General features: G+C 42.0%; 2 protein-coding genes across 2 annotated transcripts in view; one reads left to right on the forward strand and one right to left on the reverse strand.

Moving 5' to 3' along the window:
* The window catches only part of CERKL (ceramide kinase like), a 287,050-nt gene that overhangs the window by 62,045 nt on the left and 209,996 nt on the right, over positions 1-15,009 (forward strand). The window lies entirely within an intron of this gene.
* ITGA4 (integrin subunit alpha 4) overlaps positions 1-15,009 on the reverse strand; it is a 51,277-nt gene that overhangs the window by 19,840 nt on the left and 16,428 nt on the right. Inside the window, exons 8-15 of the mRNA XM_053409576.1 lie at positions 13,996-14,058; positions 13,764-13,901; positions 12,001-12,112; positions 6,711-6,805; positions 5,775-5,865; positions 4,667-4,712; positions 4,092-4,246; positions 2,118-2,275 (exon numbers count right to left, since the gene is read on the reverse strand). Coding sequence (XP_053265551.1) covers positions 2,118-2,275; positions 4,092-4,246; positions 4,667-4,712; positions 5,775-5,865; positions 6,711-6,805; positions 12,001-12,112; positions 13,764-13,901; positions 13,996-14,058 — 858 coding nt within the window. The remainder of the gene's footprint in view (positions 1-2,117; positions 2,276-4,091; positions 4,247-4,666; positions 4,713-5,774; positions 5,866-6,710; positions 6,806-12,000; positions 12,113-13,763; positions 13,902-13,995; positions 14,059-15,009) is intronic.

Genomic DNA, 15,009 nt, shown 5'->3' on the forward strand with positions numbered 1-15,009 from the left:
CCCACCTACCTTAGATTGCTACATGAACGGAAATAGCAGAATTTCTAAGTATGTGAAAGGCCACACGATGCAACATGCAATGATCCAGTAGCAGCCAGTACGGTGGGGTGGAGTCATCCTACCAGCATTGCCATTGCTCAGTGTACCTGGACAGAGCAGGGCAGCAGTGAGGTCATGTCTGCAGGGAGGGAATAACAGGGCTGCGTGGACTGGCTACGCCAGTGGGTCCATGCAGACCTGACTGCATTGTCACCCCTGCTCTGCCCCAGTGCTGTCCAGGGAATCTGGAGTGACACCAGTGTGAAGAGGGTGGCTTTGGATCACCACCATGCTGCCCACTGCTGGATAAATGCCACAAGATCATCCCACCTGCCGAATAAAAGCTGCTTTCTCTTTCTCTCTCTTTAAAATCTTACATGTTGGAACTTCACTTGTTTTTCATTCGTTTCTTGAAAAAGAAAAGTTACCTTGTATTTTATTTTGAGCTACCATCTAAAGCTTGTTACAGTGGAACCTCGAATTGCAAGCATGAACCATGCGGGAGGCACGTTTGCAACCCGCAGCGCCACATCTGCACATGCGTGAGCACCGAAACCCGGAAGTAACCCATTCCGGTACTGCCAGGTTCGGCGCAGTGCGCAACCCGAAAACACGTAACCTGAAGCGTCTGTAACCTGCGGTAGCACTGTATATTTCTTAAATCAGGCATAGGCAGACTTGGCCCTCCAGATGTTTTGAGACTAAAATTCCCATTATCCCTGATCACTGGTCCTGTTAGCTAGGGATGATGGGAGTTGTAGTCCCAAAACATCTGGAGGGCAGAGTTTGCCTATGCCTGGCTTAAATTATAGTAAACAAGGTGCGGCCAAAGCAAATTCAAAGGTGCTTCCAATGTTGCATTTCTTCATAATATTCTAATGATGCATTTAGAGAAGTTTCATTGGTCTGTGACTACAATGAACATACCATTCATTCATAGAAGTGGCCAGGAAACAGCTACAAAGCTGGACCAGAGGTGTGGATCCTTTAAAGGCCTGGCGACCACATTCCACTTTGGCTAATCCTCCAAAGTGGGGCCACATATTGGCAGTCACGAAAAGGATGAGTAGGACTACACTCACACATAGTTGATGTAACCTTTTCTCTTTTCTGCTTAAGGCTGCAAAAAAATTCGCTTATTAGGGTGCAAGTTCCACGGAACTTTCTTCTGAGGATGGTGCTGCAAGCTCACGGTATCACAGGCAGGGTCTTCCAGGAAAAAGACCTCTGCTTAAAATCCCAGCACTGAACTGGAATAAGTAAATTGGGATTGAGTCTACTCTGTTTCTCTTGTATGTCTTTGTAAGATATACACATTTTAATGCCAGACCACACTGTGTAGTAAGGCTCTTGATCAAAGTTCAGTTCCCAAGCAAGCTACTTTGCTTGAAACACTGAACATTACAATAGCGAAGATGATTAAATTATTCCCTGGATGGGTGAGATAGGCAGGCACTGATTGCCCTCCCACATGTCTCCTGCTTTTAATCCTTATCTACAAGAAAGCTTCCACCGATTCATATGTTATCCAATTCATATAATTTTCCACAAGGGTTTCCCTACATCTGCTCTTCATTACTTTCCATTATGCCAATTAGCTATTAATTATTATTTTCTCAGATACTGAATATGCAAGGATTATGCTCGACAGATGCTGAGGATTTATTGAACTTGAATGACTTGACTTAAGTTCAAAGGTCACAGAAGGGGGAGACACTTTAAGTATTAATATTTCAAAACAGAAGGGCATTGCGTCAGAAGTAGGGATGGCACAAGCATTTGTGCAAGACAGGTGGTTCAAAAGTTTAGAATCCCCTCTTGAAGATTTCCAAGTTGATGGCCACCCTTACATCTTTTGATAGCCACCAGCTTGGATGGCTTTAAAAAGGAATTGGGCAAATTCATGAAGGATAAGGCTATCCATTTCAGAGAGGAGCTATTCTGCTCATGTCTTGCTTGTCAAAGAAATAGAACAAGCCAGTTTTTGGCAATCCTTCTCCCATCGTTGTTCACATACTGGTGCAATTAATTCACTTCAACAATTCTATTTAGGAGAGAGAAAGAAACACACATGTTACCCTCATGAATGCTTGGTGAGTTGTGCAAGTAACGTTGTTGCTGTTGTAAATGCTGAGGCTTCCAGAAGTCGTTTCAGATGTACCATTATAGGAAAAATAAAACCTTGCTGCGGTATCTGGCCTCCTGCTAACATCCAGGCTTAGATTATAAAGCAATACTGTAAAAAAGTGAAAGAGAGGGGTGAAAGGACAACATTAAGAGGAAGGGTTTGGAAAGTAACTTCAGAGGCTTTTCATATTTATTAAATTGATGGCGAATGCTTTAGAATGCCAGGCAGGCTTTCAAAAGTATCATTTTCAAATTGTTCTAAAAAGTATTGCAGAATTTTCTTTCATACCTTCAGTACGTCAGCAGTATCATTTGCACACTTAAAAACAACAATTGTGCGTTCTGATGAATGAATTGATGGGGAAACCCCCAATTTTTTATTTTATTTTTTGTATCACATATACTGCTCCCACCATCTTATTCTAGTGAATTTTTCTCCATATTGTTGGTCTAGCCACTTAGCTGTTGCCTGGAGAGCTTCTGCTAGTCACTCCACTCTGTGATAATCAGGAATAGCTATGGTCTTCTCTCAACCTACTAGATGCCATCTTCTGCCTCTACAATAAGCATCACAATGCTGGGTCCTCTCTCATTGGGCTTGAACCCAATCTGAGCCTTGGCAACCTTAGCTACGCATTATACCCTGTGCTCTCAGCAACAGTGACTGGCTGATTATCAGAATAAAGCCATTCTGTTTTATTCTGATAAAGTCTACAGGAGGCGCAGGTCAATATGGTGACTTCTAGATATTTGTGGAACTCCAGTTCACATCACCTGCAGACAACATGGCCAATTGTCAGGGGAGGGGGATGAAAGTTGGAGTCCAGCAACACCTGAAAGGGACCAGTTTGGCTACCCATAGTCTAAAGTGTTAATCCAGAAATCCAGTGTCTCTTAATACCATGTAGTAAAACTTCTGAGAAGCATCTGTTTTGTTCCATGGTATACTAATTGCTAAAGCACCAAATAATACAAGCATTTACTTTGAAAATTAAACAGCTACTCAGGATAAGAGACTAATTAGGTAAATTTGATCCTGTTTATACACACACACATATATGTATATTATATTATATATGTATGTGTGTGTGTGTGTGTGTGTAATATAAAAATATTTTTATTCTATTTTCAATGTAGAAAATTACATTTGTTACTCAACAATTATATTTCAATTCAGCAAAACTAGTGACTTCCAACTCATCACTGTTTATAACCCAAATTACATACAATTTTATTATTATTATTATTATTAATATTTCTGTGCCACCTATCTGACTGGGTTTACCCAGCTACTCTGGGCGGCTCCCAACAGAATATTAAAAACATGATAAAACATCAAACATTAAAAACTTCCCTAAACAGGGCTGCCTTCAGATGTCTTCTAAAAGTCAAATAGTTGTCTATTTCACTGACATCTGATGGGTCGGCATTCCACAGGCAGGGAAAATTATCTCATTTCATCATCTCCGACATGTTTCTTAATATATGCTGTTGTTTTCTTACACTTTAAACCCCACTGTGGTCTTTGCATATAAAAAATAACTTTTAATACAGACTAGAAATGGTTTCTAGACTTCTTTAAAAGATTCCAAATTTGTATCTTTTATCAGTGCTGTCAATTTTTGCCACCTCTGCATATTCCAATATTTTTTATCAGCCATTCTTGATCCTGTCTACTATTGAGCTACGCAGTACAGCTATTGTGCGATGCTTTTTCCTATCTGGAACAGGTCATTCAGTGCCAAAAATAATAATGGAAACCAATTGGCTTCAATTTGATGGATTAGTAGGTAATTAAATTCCATTTAACCATCAGCAGTAAGCCATTTAAAAGAAGAAGAAAAAAGAGCAAAGCAATTGAGGCACATACACCATCAATAAAGTATGCTGAGAAATAATGATGCAGAATTTAGCTAATAGTTTACCTATGTAACCTGGAACTGTTCGGCCATTATAGCTAAAACAAAGTGTCAGGTGCACACACACAGCTGGCTGTCCATTTAACACACAGTCCAGTTTAGTTCGATTTACTGTGGGAGGATGTTTTAAGGATGCTTCAACAATGACAACTGCCCTTGTCCTGAAAAGCAAGAAGAATTCATAGTCACAATTTTGTAATTTTGTCATGTTTATCATTTCGTGTGTGCTGCTTTATCATTTCCACACCCCAAGTTTTGAGAAAACAAAACCTAACTTTAATTGACTTAGGAGCCAAGCCTGTGACTGTAAAATATTGTTTGGCACAAGATTCAGAGATGTTCGCCGCTCAGATCATTTCTTAGAGATGTTGACACGTTGTGCGATTCCAGTGTCCTACAGAACTCCCATTCTGGAGTCATATTCCAGAGCTTAATGACCAAGTTCAGAGCTTAATTGAGAGCTTTATGAGGTCAGCAGCACATGGCAAATTTATTTAATTGCATCTCATAATTCACCATTATGTCCAGTTGTCTCCAATTATGGTATGTGGTGTGTGTGTGTGTGTGTGTGTTGGACTCACCTCAGCAGCACGGCAGAGTCTGACAGGAAAGCACCAACTGCCACATCTGTAGACGGAAAAAAAGCACCCCACAGATTGAAGATGATCATTAGTCACCAGAAAACTTTCTCTCATGCGCAATCCCCTTATTGCTTATTCACCTCTGGACTGCATTAAATCACTCTTTGCACATTATTAATGAGAGGGGATAAGAGGATACATTAAGCCAACATATATTATTGGAACTTCCTAAACAGTCATCGAAATGGAGCTCTGTTGCTTTTATTCCTGGCATTAAAATAATTCCACAGTCATTGCATAACACCATAAAGTTAAGCGGCTGCTAAATCTACACTCTTTATACCTCAAGCGTTTTGGAGACAGGGTGGGAAAGAATTTTAATAGATAAAGAAAAAAATGAATTACATTTAAAAACTGACAGGCTAACCTCCTTGTTCTTCTGTGTTTTCCCTTCCTGAAAACATTTTTTTTAAAAAAAATTCTGTTATGATAAGCCTAGCCTGTGCATGGCTACTCAGAAGTACCGTAAGTTCTGCCAAATTCAACAGGGCATGTTGCTGAGTAAGAATAACTCAAGAGTAACGGCGTTGGGTTGCAACCCAGTACTTATTTCCCTGGGACTAAATCCCATTAAACAGAGTTCACTTCTGAGCAGAAATGTATAGGACTGCACATTTAATGGCCTTCTCATCTGACAAGTTGCTACCATCTTTAAATAAATTCAATGCTATCAACAGTGGGCAATGGGAGAGGAAATCATTCATAGGCACCGTCACTACCAATGCAGCATGAAACATCACAGAATATTCCCACAATTTTAGGGATAGTGGGATAGTTGGGAACTGAAATTAATTCACTTTCAGGCATTCTGATTAGTTTGTAACCCACACTGGTTCTGTTGTTGTTTTGTTTTACTAATCTTTTATGGACTTCAATGTTTTGTGGGTTGTTGAGTGTTTTGGTGTCCCCCCCCCCCGTTTTCCTGTTTTGCTTTATTAGTTTGCATCCTGCTTTCAAGGATGTTTTTAAAAAGGGTGGGTACGAAATACAGCAAAGCTTGTTCCTACTGCTTTAAAGAAACAAAAGCAAAGCAAAATGCTCCACTCACCTGAATACCCATTGTTGTCTACATCAATTCTCCCAGATATAGACTGACCAAACATTCGTAAACTGTTGCTGATCTGATGTCCTTGTATCCTCTAAAAAAATTTTTTTTAAGAAAAAGCCTGATATTTTTAGTATATCTAAAAAAAGTTTTGGAGGAATCCCCCCCCCCGTTAAGTACCATTAGTGACTGCAGTTAACCAACAACGGAAAGTACAGTGGTACCTTGGGTTACGAACATAATTTGTTCTGGAAGTCCGTTCTTAACCCAAAGTGCGCATTCCCTACATAAGCCTCCCGCAGCCCCAGAAGCAGAAGGCGTTCATATCCCGGGGCGAAGTTTGCAACCCAGAACACCTACGTCCAGGTTTGTGGAGTTCATAACCCCAAGCATTCGTAAGCAGGGGCCTCCTGGGCCCTCCGGTGACAAAGATGGATCCAAAAGCATCCCCAGAGTGCACACCTGGTCCTTCAGAAGGAGTGTAAGCACATTCAGTTCAGGCAATTAACCAATTTCTCAGACATGGGAACCACTCACTCAGAGTTCTATCACTGTCCCAGATACTGCCAGTCCAGACTCATACAATTTGCTTTCTGTCTTTTTGCTACACAATCTACTGAGTTGTGGAGGAAGATTGAAGCAACAGCAGACTCTAACTTTCTAACAAATACTTTCTAACAGATGAATGGTGGCAGCTATAGTGAGTTATTTCCTTTCTCCCCATCTCTTCCGTCTTCTAGTGACTTCCCATTCCCACCCCATCTGTTTCTCATTTCGTATTCCAGCGGCCTCTTGGGTTGCTGGAAAAAGCATTGCCTCAAAAATTGCAAGCCTTCTAGGCCGAGACGGTGTCACTTCTGTGTTCTGTTTAATGCCCCATTCGCTATGACAACAGCATCTCTGCTAAAACAGTCACAGCAGTGGCTAAAACAGACCTACCTGTGAGAAGGTCGGTGATATCCCATCTTTCCTGCCATTATATATGTAAATTGTGCCCTCCAAATCGTTTTCCTGTGGAGCCCCAATGGCTACATCTGTTAAAATAGATGTGATATACGTCAATACAACGTTATGAAGACGCATTAGCATATTAGCTACACACTCATTTTAATAACCTTTTCTCCAATGCATGGTTTGTTTGGGTCCTGCTGCTGTCCCTTATTGATGATTTCCCTTAAATTTCCCGGGTTTCAAAGGAAGCAGCTCCTCTCCCTCCCTCCCTGCCAACCAGGGAGGAGGGAGGCTCCAACTGTGTTGCCTGGCTGTGTTGCTCACCCAATAAGGAGTCTAAGAATGACTGGGGGGGTGGAGCTTGCATGCCTTGTGCAGATCAAATCGGCCGCATTGCCTGGGGACTCGCCTTTGCTCAGCACTTCCCAGTGGAGAGGTGATGGTGGTTTTCCTTGCTGCATCCCCTTTGCAGGGTTGCAACACTATGGGAACCACCACTTGAGGCTTTGTTTGGCTGCTGGTTGACTAAAATCCCTTATTTTGGCTGCTGATCCCTTATTTTCGAGGCTGCTGGTCCCTTATTTTCAAATCTAAGTTGACAGCTATGGTAAGGACAGGATTTCAGGACACACTTCTCATTTGCTCTGTTTCTCTCTAAGAAGCACAGCTTTGCTTTCACAATTTGATCTTATTGGCCTGTAATGAAGGGAAAGTGATGAAGAGAGCAGCTCCCTCTCTTGCAAACACTACATTTCTATTCAGGAAACTTTCCTAGTCTTGTATCAGTTGTAAATGCAGCTGGAGATTACAACACACACACAAACAATTTGCAATAGCTCTTTATGGTCTCATAACTGAACTTGCTAGAGCTATCTTTGTATAAAGGATTTGCATGAGCCATGCCAACACACACACACCCCATAGCATCACCAGCTCAGCTACGCTCCTCATGACCCCTGGACGAGGTCAGCATGTTGTTTTCTCTTCAGCCGTGCAATCTTCAAAAATGGAACACCACAGCCATTTCTTGCTTAGACTTCTGCAAGTCACTTGTGGTCAAAGCCACTGTGGTTTTCTGTAGAATGTAATTCTATTTCTTTACCCACAAGCCCCCAAAATTGTGTTTCTTTAGTTTAATGCTGCAACCTGTCCCAAGTCTCCAGGTTAGAACAGGATAACTAGCAACTTAGACATCGTTATCTTCAGTCAGACAAAAACTTACTTTTGCCTTCAACTTTCTCATTCCCCCTTCCTTGATAAAAAATATCTGCCTATGCTCCCTGCACCCTTTGTGGATCACTGCTTTGCCGTGACGAAGGGGCTTGAATAACTCAGAGAAGCTATGAACTATGCCGAGCAGGGCACCCAAGATGGACAGGTCATAGTGGAGAGTTTTGACCAAATGTGATCCACCTGGAGCAGGAACCGGCAAGCCACTCAAGCATCCCTGCCAAGATAACTCCATGGACAAAGGCAACAGGCATATTAAAGTTATGACGCTGGAAGATGAGCCCTTCAGGTCAGAAGGCATCCAACATGCTACTGAGGAAGAGCGGAGGACAAGCACAAGTAGATTCAGAGCTGATGAAGCGGCTGGGAAGACAGGAGTGCCTGGCGTGCTCTGGTCCATGGGGTCACGAAGAGTCGGGCATGACTAAATGACTAAACAACAACAAATGCTCCCTGCCATCTTCAAATACAATGTTTCACATTAAAAGCTTTCCACTTGTCTAGTTAGAGACCAGTTCAAATATTGCCTAAAGGTTACTGCAGCTTCTGAAAAATCCTTTTTTACATGGTTGGCTCTTGAAATCACATGGTATAGCATGGGAGGGCCAATCGTACAGGTCATCAAAATTGTGCATCTACTTATCAAGTCGCCACATGGACCAAATGGACGAGAGACAAATGCATGATGCAAATTGAAACTCCTGCCCTCCACCACTAAGTGGTCCCTGGTGAAAGGGGTCAGTTTGCAGAGGACAGGCGCACACCTCCAACAGCCTGCGCAGACCAAGTGATGTCCACTATAGGTCACTTCTCATAAGCCCAACTTCGCAGTGCATATACGTATATCACATGTACAAGTCCATCCCTTCCCAGTCTTAGCTTGACAGTGCTGGCCACTAACTGAAATGTATATTATTGGTGTCTATGTCAGTGATAATCAGCAATAAGACCAAATAAGGCTGCAAATGCTGCATTCTCACAGGAATGTTAAGAAGCTGATTTATACAGAATCAGACTGTTGGTCTGCCTAGCTTACGTTGCTGGTGACAGCTCTCCAGAATTTCCAACAGCAGTCTCTCTGTGCCCTACCTGAATATGCTGGGCACTGAATCTGGGACTTCTGCATGCAAAGCAGATATCTATCACTGAGCTACAGTTTCTCCTTATTCTCTCTAAAGCCCCATCCCCAAATAACTTGCTACTTCCTTCATGGTTCCCTTCCACCATACATACAAACCAAACAGACACCTTCTCATGCCTATGGATGATGGTTTTTGGATTTCTTTCCAGTACATATTGCAGTTAACATCCCCAAGTTTCTAAGTTTACTCATGTTTCCCATGGGTATCTTTAAATATTAAGGATTACTGTATATTGTAAAAAATTCACTGGGTTTTTGGCATGTTCCTTAACATATAGTTCATTTTTTCTACTTCCATTATTTCAATAAAATCTGAAAGTGGGGAACCTAAGATATTAAAAGTAACACATGTGCATAGTTTATCATTCCTCTTTAAAAAGCCTGCAGGAGGTGATGAAAGGAGGTATGTATAGACATTTCTAACTTGACTAAGGTTTGGTAGAAAAAAGAGGAGAGGGCAATAATTTCCAGGAAGTAGCTCTAGTTCAATATCACGCAGTTTTACCTACAAAACAAATGTTAATTAAGCAGATCCAGAGGAGAGTGTGAAATGTAAATGTTGTTTGAGTTGCCTAGCAAATAAATTTAGATATTCAGTACATTAATGTGCATGAAACCTGAAGACGATAAGAAACATTAATGGCTGAGAATGTAAGTCATTATGCAAGTGATGCCTAAGGGATATGATTAAATCAAAATGGCAAGTAGTACAGATTAAAGCAAATTAAAAACAATGTCAAACAAAAACACATTTATTTAGCAGAGGCTGAAGCATCACCACCAGCTGAATGAAGCACAGTTACTGAAAAACCAGACTTGTTGGAAATGTCCATGATTTATTGAATTTGATAGTCATGTAAGCGCTGTGCTTCCCACTAGCTTAGATACGCTTTTACAGAATTAGGCAGATGCATGGATGATGGGCCTATCAAGAACTATTAACAACAACGGGGCTCTGAAGAGAGTGATAGATGAAGGACTTTGACTGTAGCAGTACAAGCAATCCAGGTATATCCTAAGGCAAGCCCAGGGAAGACAGCAGCCTCTCTCTAGACCAAAAGATTCGCTTGAACTTGATTTAACAAATTTTACTTATCTGCCCTGCCTTTTGGGGGTTTTTAATTAAAAAGGTGTCTTGAATGTTCTGGGGGCAGCTGGAATAAGAGTCTAACATAAAGAAGATGTGAAGAGATCAGTGCAGTCTGAATAAAGTTCTCTTCCACCCCTAGCCTTTATTCATCTAAGCCAGGGGTCAGCAAACTTTTTCAGCAGGGGGCAGGTCCACTGTCCCTCAGACCTTGTGGGGGGCCAGACTATATTTTTTGGGGGGGGGACAACAACAAAGAATTCCTATGCCCCACAAATAACCCAGAGATGCATTTTAAATAAAAGGACACATTCTACTCATGTAAAAACACACTGATTCCTGGACCGTCTGCGGACCGGATTTAGAAGGCAATTGGGCCGGATCCTGCCCCCAGGCCTTAGTTTGCCTACGCATGATCTAAGCTCTTCAGCTGAGCTATTAAAAAGTAAGGAAAAGTAGGTCTCAATCTCTATGCCTTGGTGGTTGCCACCCCCACCCCCCAAATCGGGAGAACCATCAAGTGTTCCTTCTTAAAATAAAAACAGGATTCCTTTGGCAACCCTGCATGCTGCTTAGGTTAATCGCTGGCCACCCATCCATGCCCACCAAGCTAGATTCCCCAAGTGCCTTGCCTGCTGCCCCCTTCAGGAATGCATGCTGGCATACTGAGGTCCCCCTTGCTTTCTGTTCTAAGGCATCTCCACCTCTTCAACATTCCAAGGATTCCTAGCCTATCTCCCATCCAGGGACTGCTTAGCTTCCACAAGTAGGATTGGGTGTTTAAATGTTTTAATGGCCATCAGCTCTGCAGCCTACTTAAAACTGGAGAATGTTAAGAGCTGTATGTAGCCCCTGTAGGCCAGCTGCTTGGTGGCACCAGTTGAACCCAAGTTTGCCACCGCTCTCTGAATTTAAACCACCCAAACATGCCCAGAGGCAGTCTGGATGAGGTTAACAGGTGAAGCCACAGGAAGCTTGCTTCAATTATAGCAGCACCCCACAAGTTTTGGGATAGGTGAACTGTCCACTGCTGATCTATAATCTATGATTCCAAAATAAGCTGTGTTATAATCACAAGTATGGTTTCAGGTCTTCCAAAACTCCATTTCTGAATGAACTTTCAGAATTTGTTCTTCATATATGGATACCTGAAGTCCACAAAAATAGTCAGTGGAATCTCTGTGACGATTCCAGTGGATAACTATGCAGTATTCCACTCTCATTGGTATGAGACAGGATACTTAGTTAGCATTCATTTTAAACCTGACACTTCTTTTCTCCTTTAAAAATCTCTAAGCAACCAATTAGAACTTTTGTTATGAGTAGGGCACTTAAAAGGTAAATGAAGGTAACTAGTTTTAAGTAAATTGAAACTTATTTATGCGCCTGAGCAGTTTTATTCCTACAGAAAATTCAGAGACATAAGAATAATAGTCTTCACGATTACCTAAATCTCCAAGATTGTTGTTCGAATAGCTAGAGTAAATGATCCAAGCAGAAAGAGAACTGGAATGTGTTGCCTCAAAATGCATCGTGCTTTTTAAAACAAAGCAGAAACAGGACTTTTATTTACGAAAGAATTTTTCAATCTCCAGAATGGTGCATTATGCACACAAAATGCAGAAACTGAAAATATTTAGCAATTAAAGTGAACATCCCACAGCCCACGACACAAGCCAGGCAAGGGGAGGTTAAGTTAAAGGAGGCTGCAATCATATACAAACTTTGGTAATCTATACTGAACTCTGTATGACATAAACACACACACAAATCATTTTAAGTTCCATAATACCTAGTTTTAAATCATTAGGACATTATACCTTCAAAGCCATCATTATCCATGTCTCCTAAATTGGCAATGGCATCTCCAAACCTCGCTGCGTACAAATCACTCCCAGCCAGTGCCGTCTCCAGCTCCAGCATACTTCCTCCCTAGAGGAAAAGAAATAATAATTCTACTTTGTAGCAGGGCTCCTATTGTATGGGGAAACAATTAAGGAAAACACTTCAGAAGAGAAACAGTCCATGTTGAAATCTTCAGCATATGGGAGACTAACATGCTACACACACAAGAACAACACATTACCTTCCACAAGAGTGTTTCCGTGTGGAACGTGAGCCGAAGTTAACTACTTGGAAACCAGTGAAACTTGGAGCAAGAGAATTAATTGCATACTTGAAATTAATAGAGCAATATATTATTGTTTCTGTACAGTGGTACCTCGGGTTAAGTACTTAATTCGTTCCGGAGGTCCGTTCTTAACCTGAAACTGTTCTTAACCTGAAGCACCACTTTAGCTAATGGGGCCTCCTGCTGCTGCTGTGCCGCCAGAGCCCGATTTCTGTTCTTATCCTGAAGCAAAGTTCTTAACTTGAAGCACTATTCCTGGCTTAGTGGAGTGTGTAACCTGAAGCGTATGTAACCTGAGGTACCACTGTATTGCCATCAGCATAAAGCCTTTATTTGACCCATTTTGACAGATTCATATGAAAACCTGCTGCTCTTCATATATTGTTCTACCAAAGCCAAGTTAACTGTTTTTGTTTTTTTGCACTATATGGTACACAACAGCCTTATTCACTCAATCCCTCTCCCTTCCATACCTGTACTGTGTGAGGGGGAGAGCAGGGGCAAGTCTTTAGCTCTGTTACTTCCTGAATGTCCCTGGCATTAGTCCCTCTTTGTATGGTAGGGGAAGAATGTCTGCATCAGGGAGCTTGCTCTATAAAAGCAAGCTTCCTGTGCAATTTACAATGCTCATCTTCTACAGTATCGGGAGGTATTTAATGCTTGATGTTTTTGTTATGTTTTTAGATATGCTGTAAGCTGCCCAGAGTGGTGGGGAAACCCAGCCAGATGGGCAGGGTATAACAATAATCATGGGGAGAGTCAACTTTAATAGAGAAGTTCACCACTACAGACATTCAACACCTAATATATTTGTTTTTAGGGTGGGAGGGGTTGCAGGTAGGGATGAGCAAATCTATGAATTTCAGTTTCTCATTTCTCTGGTCTTTTTTCAGTTCTCCACATTTCTGAATCAGTTTGCAACTTATTATTTTCTAGAAAGGTATCATAAAAGCTTGTCAGCATTTCAGGACAAATTTCGCCTCATACAATTTTCGTATGCAATTTTGCTTAAAATGGTTTTCCAGCAATTTTCCTTAACATAAAGCATTTTTATGCACACTTTTCCCTGTCATACTCACATGCATTTTACTCGTGTGTGACTGCATATTCCAGACAGGCTTAAGTTCCTTGCTCTTGCTTAAATTGGTCCTAGTCTTTTCAATACATGCAGGTATCAATGAGATAGAGTGTTTACTCATAACATATGATGGGACAATGAATGCACAAGTGTTGCTATTTTTTTCTGGTAGGTTTTCTGTGATAAATTGAGTGAAATTCATCAGGGGACGCTTTCCCCATCACCACATCCCGATGCCAGAAAAACCTTTGCTCATTACATTTCCCCCTATAGAAAGTTGTCAAAGGCTCAAGAGCCCTGTGGAGAAAAGTTGGTCCTATGAACAGAACATCAGCCACCCCTTGGAATCAAACTACCAATAAAGCAATACTTACGGAGCCTGAGTTGATGTAAACATACACTCTTCCTTCTTCCCTGACTTTACTGTGCATTGGGGCGCCAACCAGTAAGTCTGAGAGCCCATCCCCATTGAGATCCACAGCGCAGACAGTAGCTCCAAAATAAGAACCAAGCTGGCCATACACAAGAAAGAGAAAGAAATAATTAGCTAGTCCTCAAGGTGAAAACGCTGCAGGCAACAGTCTTAGCCTTTAAACAATGCATTACCTTTTTGCCCTTTAATTCAGACAAAATCGAAAGCTTTTTCTGTTCGATTTTAAAAATGTATGCCTAAAATAAAGATAAAGAAGTTAACTGGGTATGTGGGGGTGAGGGGGAAGCATTCAACATGCAGTAGAAAGAGGCAAAGCAAAACCAGCTGGCCAAGAACAGCACTTCAACTCTGCATTCAAGCTCAAGGAGCTATCAACTCAATACCCTCCCTTTGGCAATGGCAACATCTGGTCACCTCCAATAGCAGGGATGGAGAATCTCAGGCCAGGGCACCAAATGTGGCCCTCCTGGCCTCCCCACACGTCCTCTTGATTCTCCTCCTCACCCACACCCACTGTCTCTAGGTCACACCCCTCACCAGCCCTACTTTGCACCATCCTTGAGTATGTTTGTTTACCGGGCTGGAATGTGTCCTTGAAATCCGGCGATGCCCCTTGCTTTCCTGGGTGGAGGGATGTGTGAGCACGCGTAGAAACTAGCCTGCTGTACAAATTTGCATTAATTGCTCTGCCCATTTTTGCCTCTGATAGGCTCCACTTATCATTGGTACACATTCCCCAGAAAGCTGCCCACAAGGCAACTCTGCACACAAGACCAGTGTTTTCATACTGCGTCTTTTTGCTCTCGATGCTGGGCTTTGTTGCAAGGTCAGCTATGTCCAGAGCTTGGACTTTTAAGCTGAATTTGGTTTTTTTAAAAAAAAGTTATCCACCCCCACCACGGAATACAGTAGTCGTACCTTAGATCCCGAATGACTTTGTGGACATTTTGGCTCCTGAATGCCGCAAACCCGGAAATGAGTGTTCCGGGTTGTGAATGTTCTGTGGAACCCAAATGTCCAACGAGGTTTCTGTGGCTTCTGATCGGCTGCAGAAGCTTCCTGCGGCCAATCAGAAGCCGAGCGTTGGTTTCCGAACATTTTGGAAGTTGAATGGACGTCCGGAACGGATTCCGTTCGACTTCCAAGGTATGACTGTTCACAGACTGCACCATTCCCTGCTGTCCCTT

The sequence above is a fragment of the Podarcis raffonei genome, chromosome 1 (assembly GCF_027172205.1).
Source record: "Podarcis raffonei isolate rPodRaf1 chromosome 1, rPodRaf1.pri, whole genome shotgun sequence".
NCBI classification, from domain to species: Eukaryota; Metazoa; Chordata; class Lepidosauria; order Squamata; family Lacertidae; genus Podarcis; species Podarcis raffonei.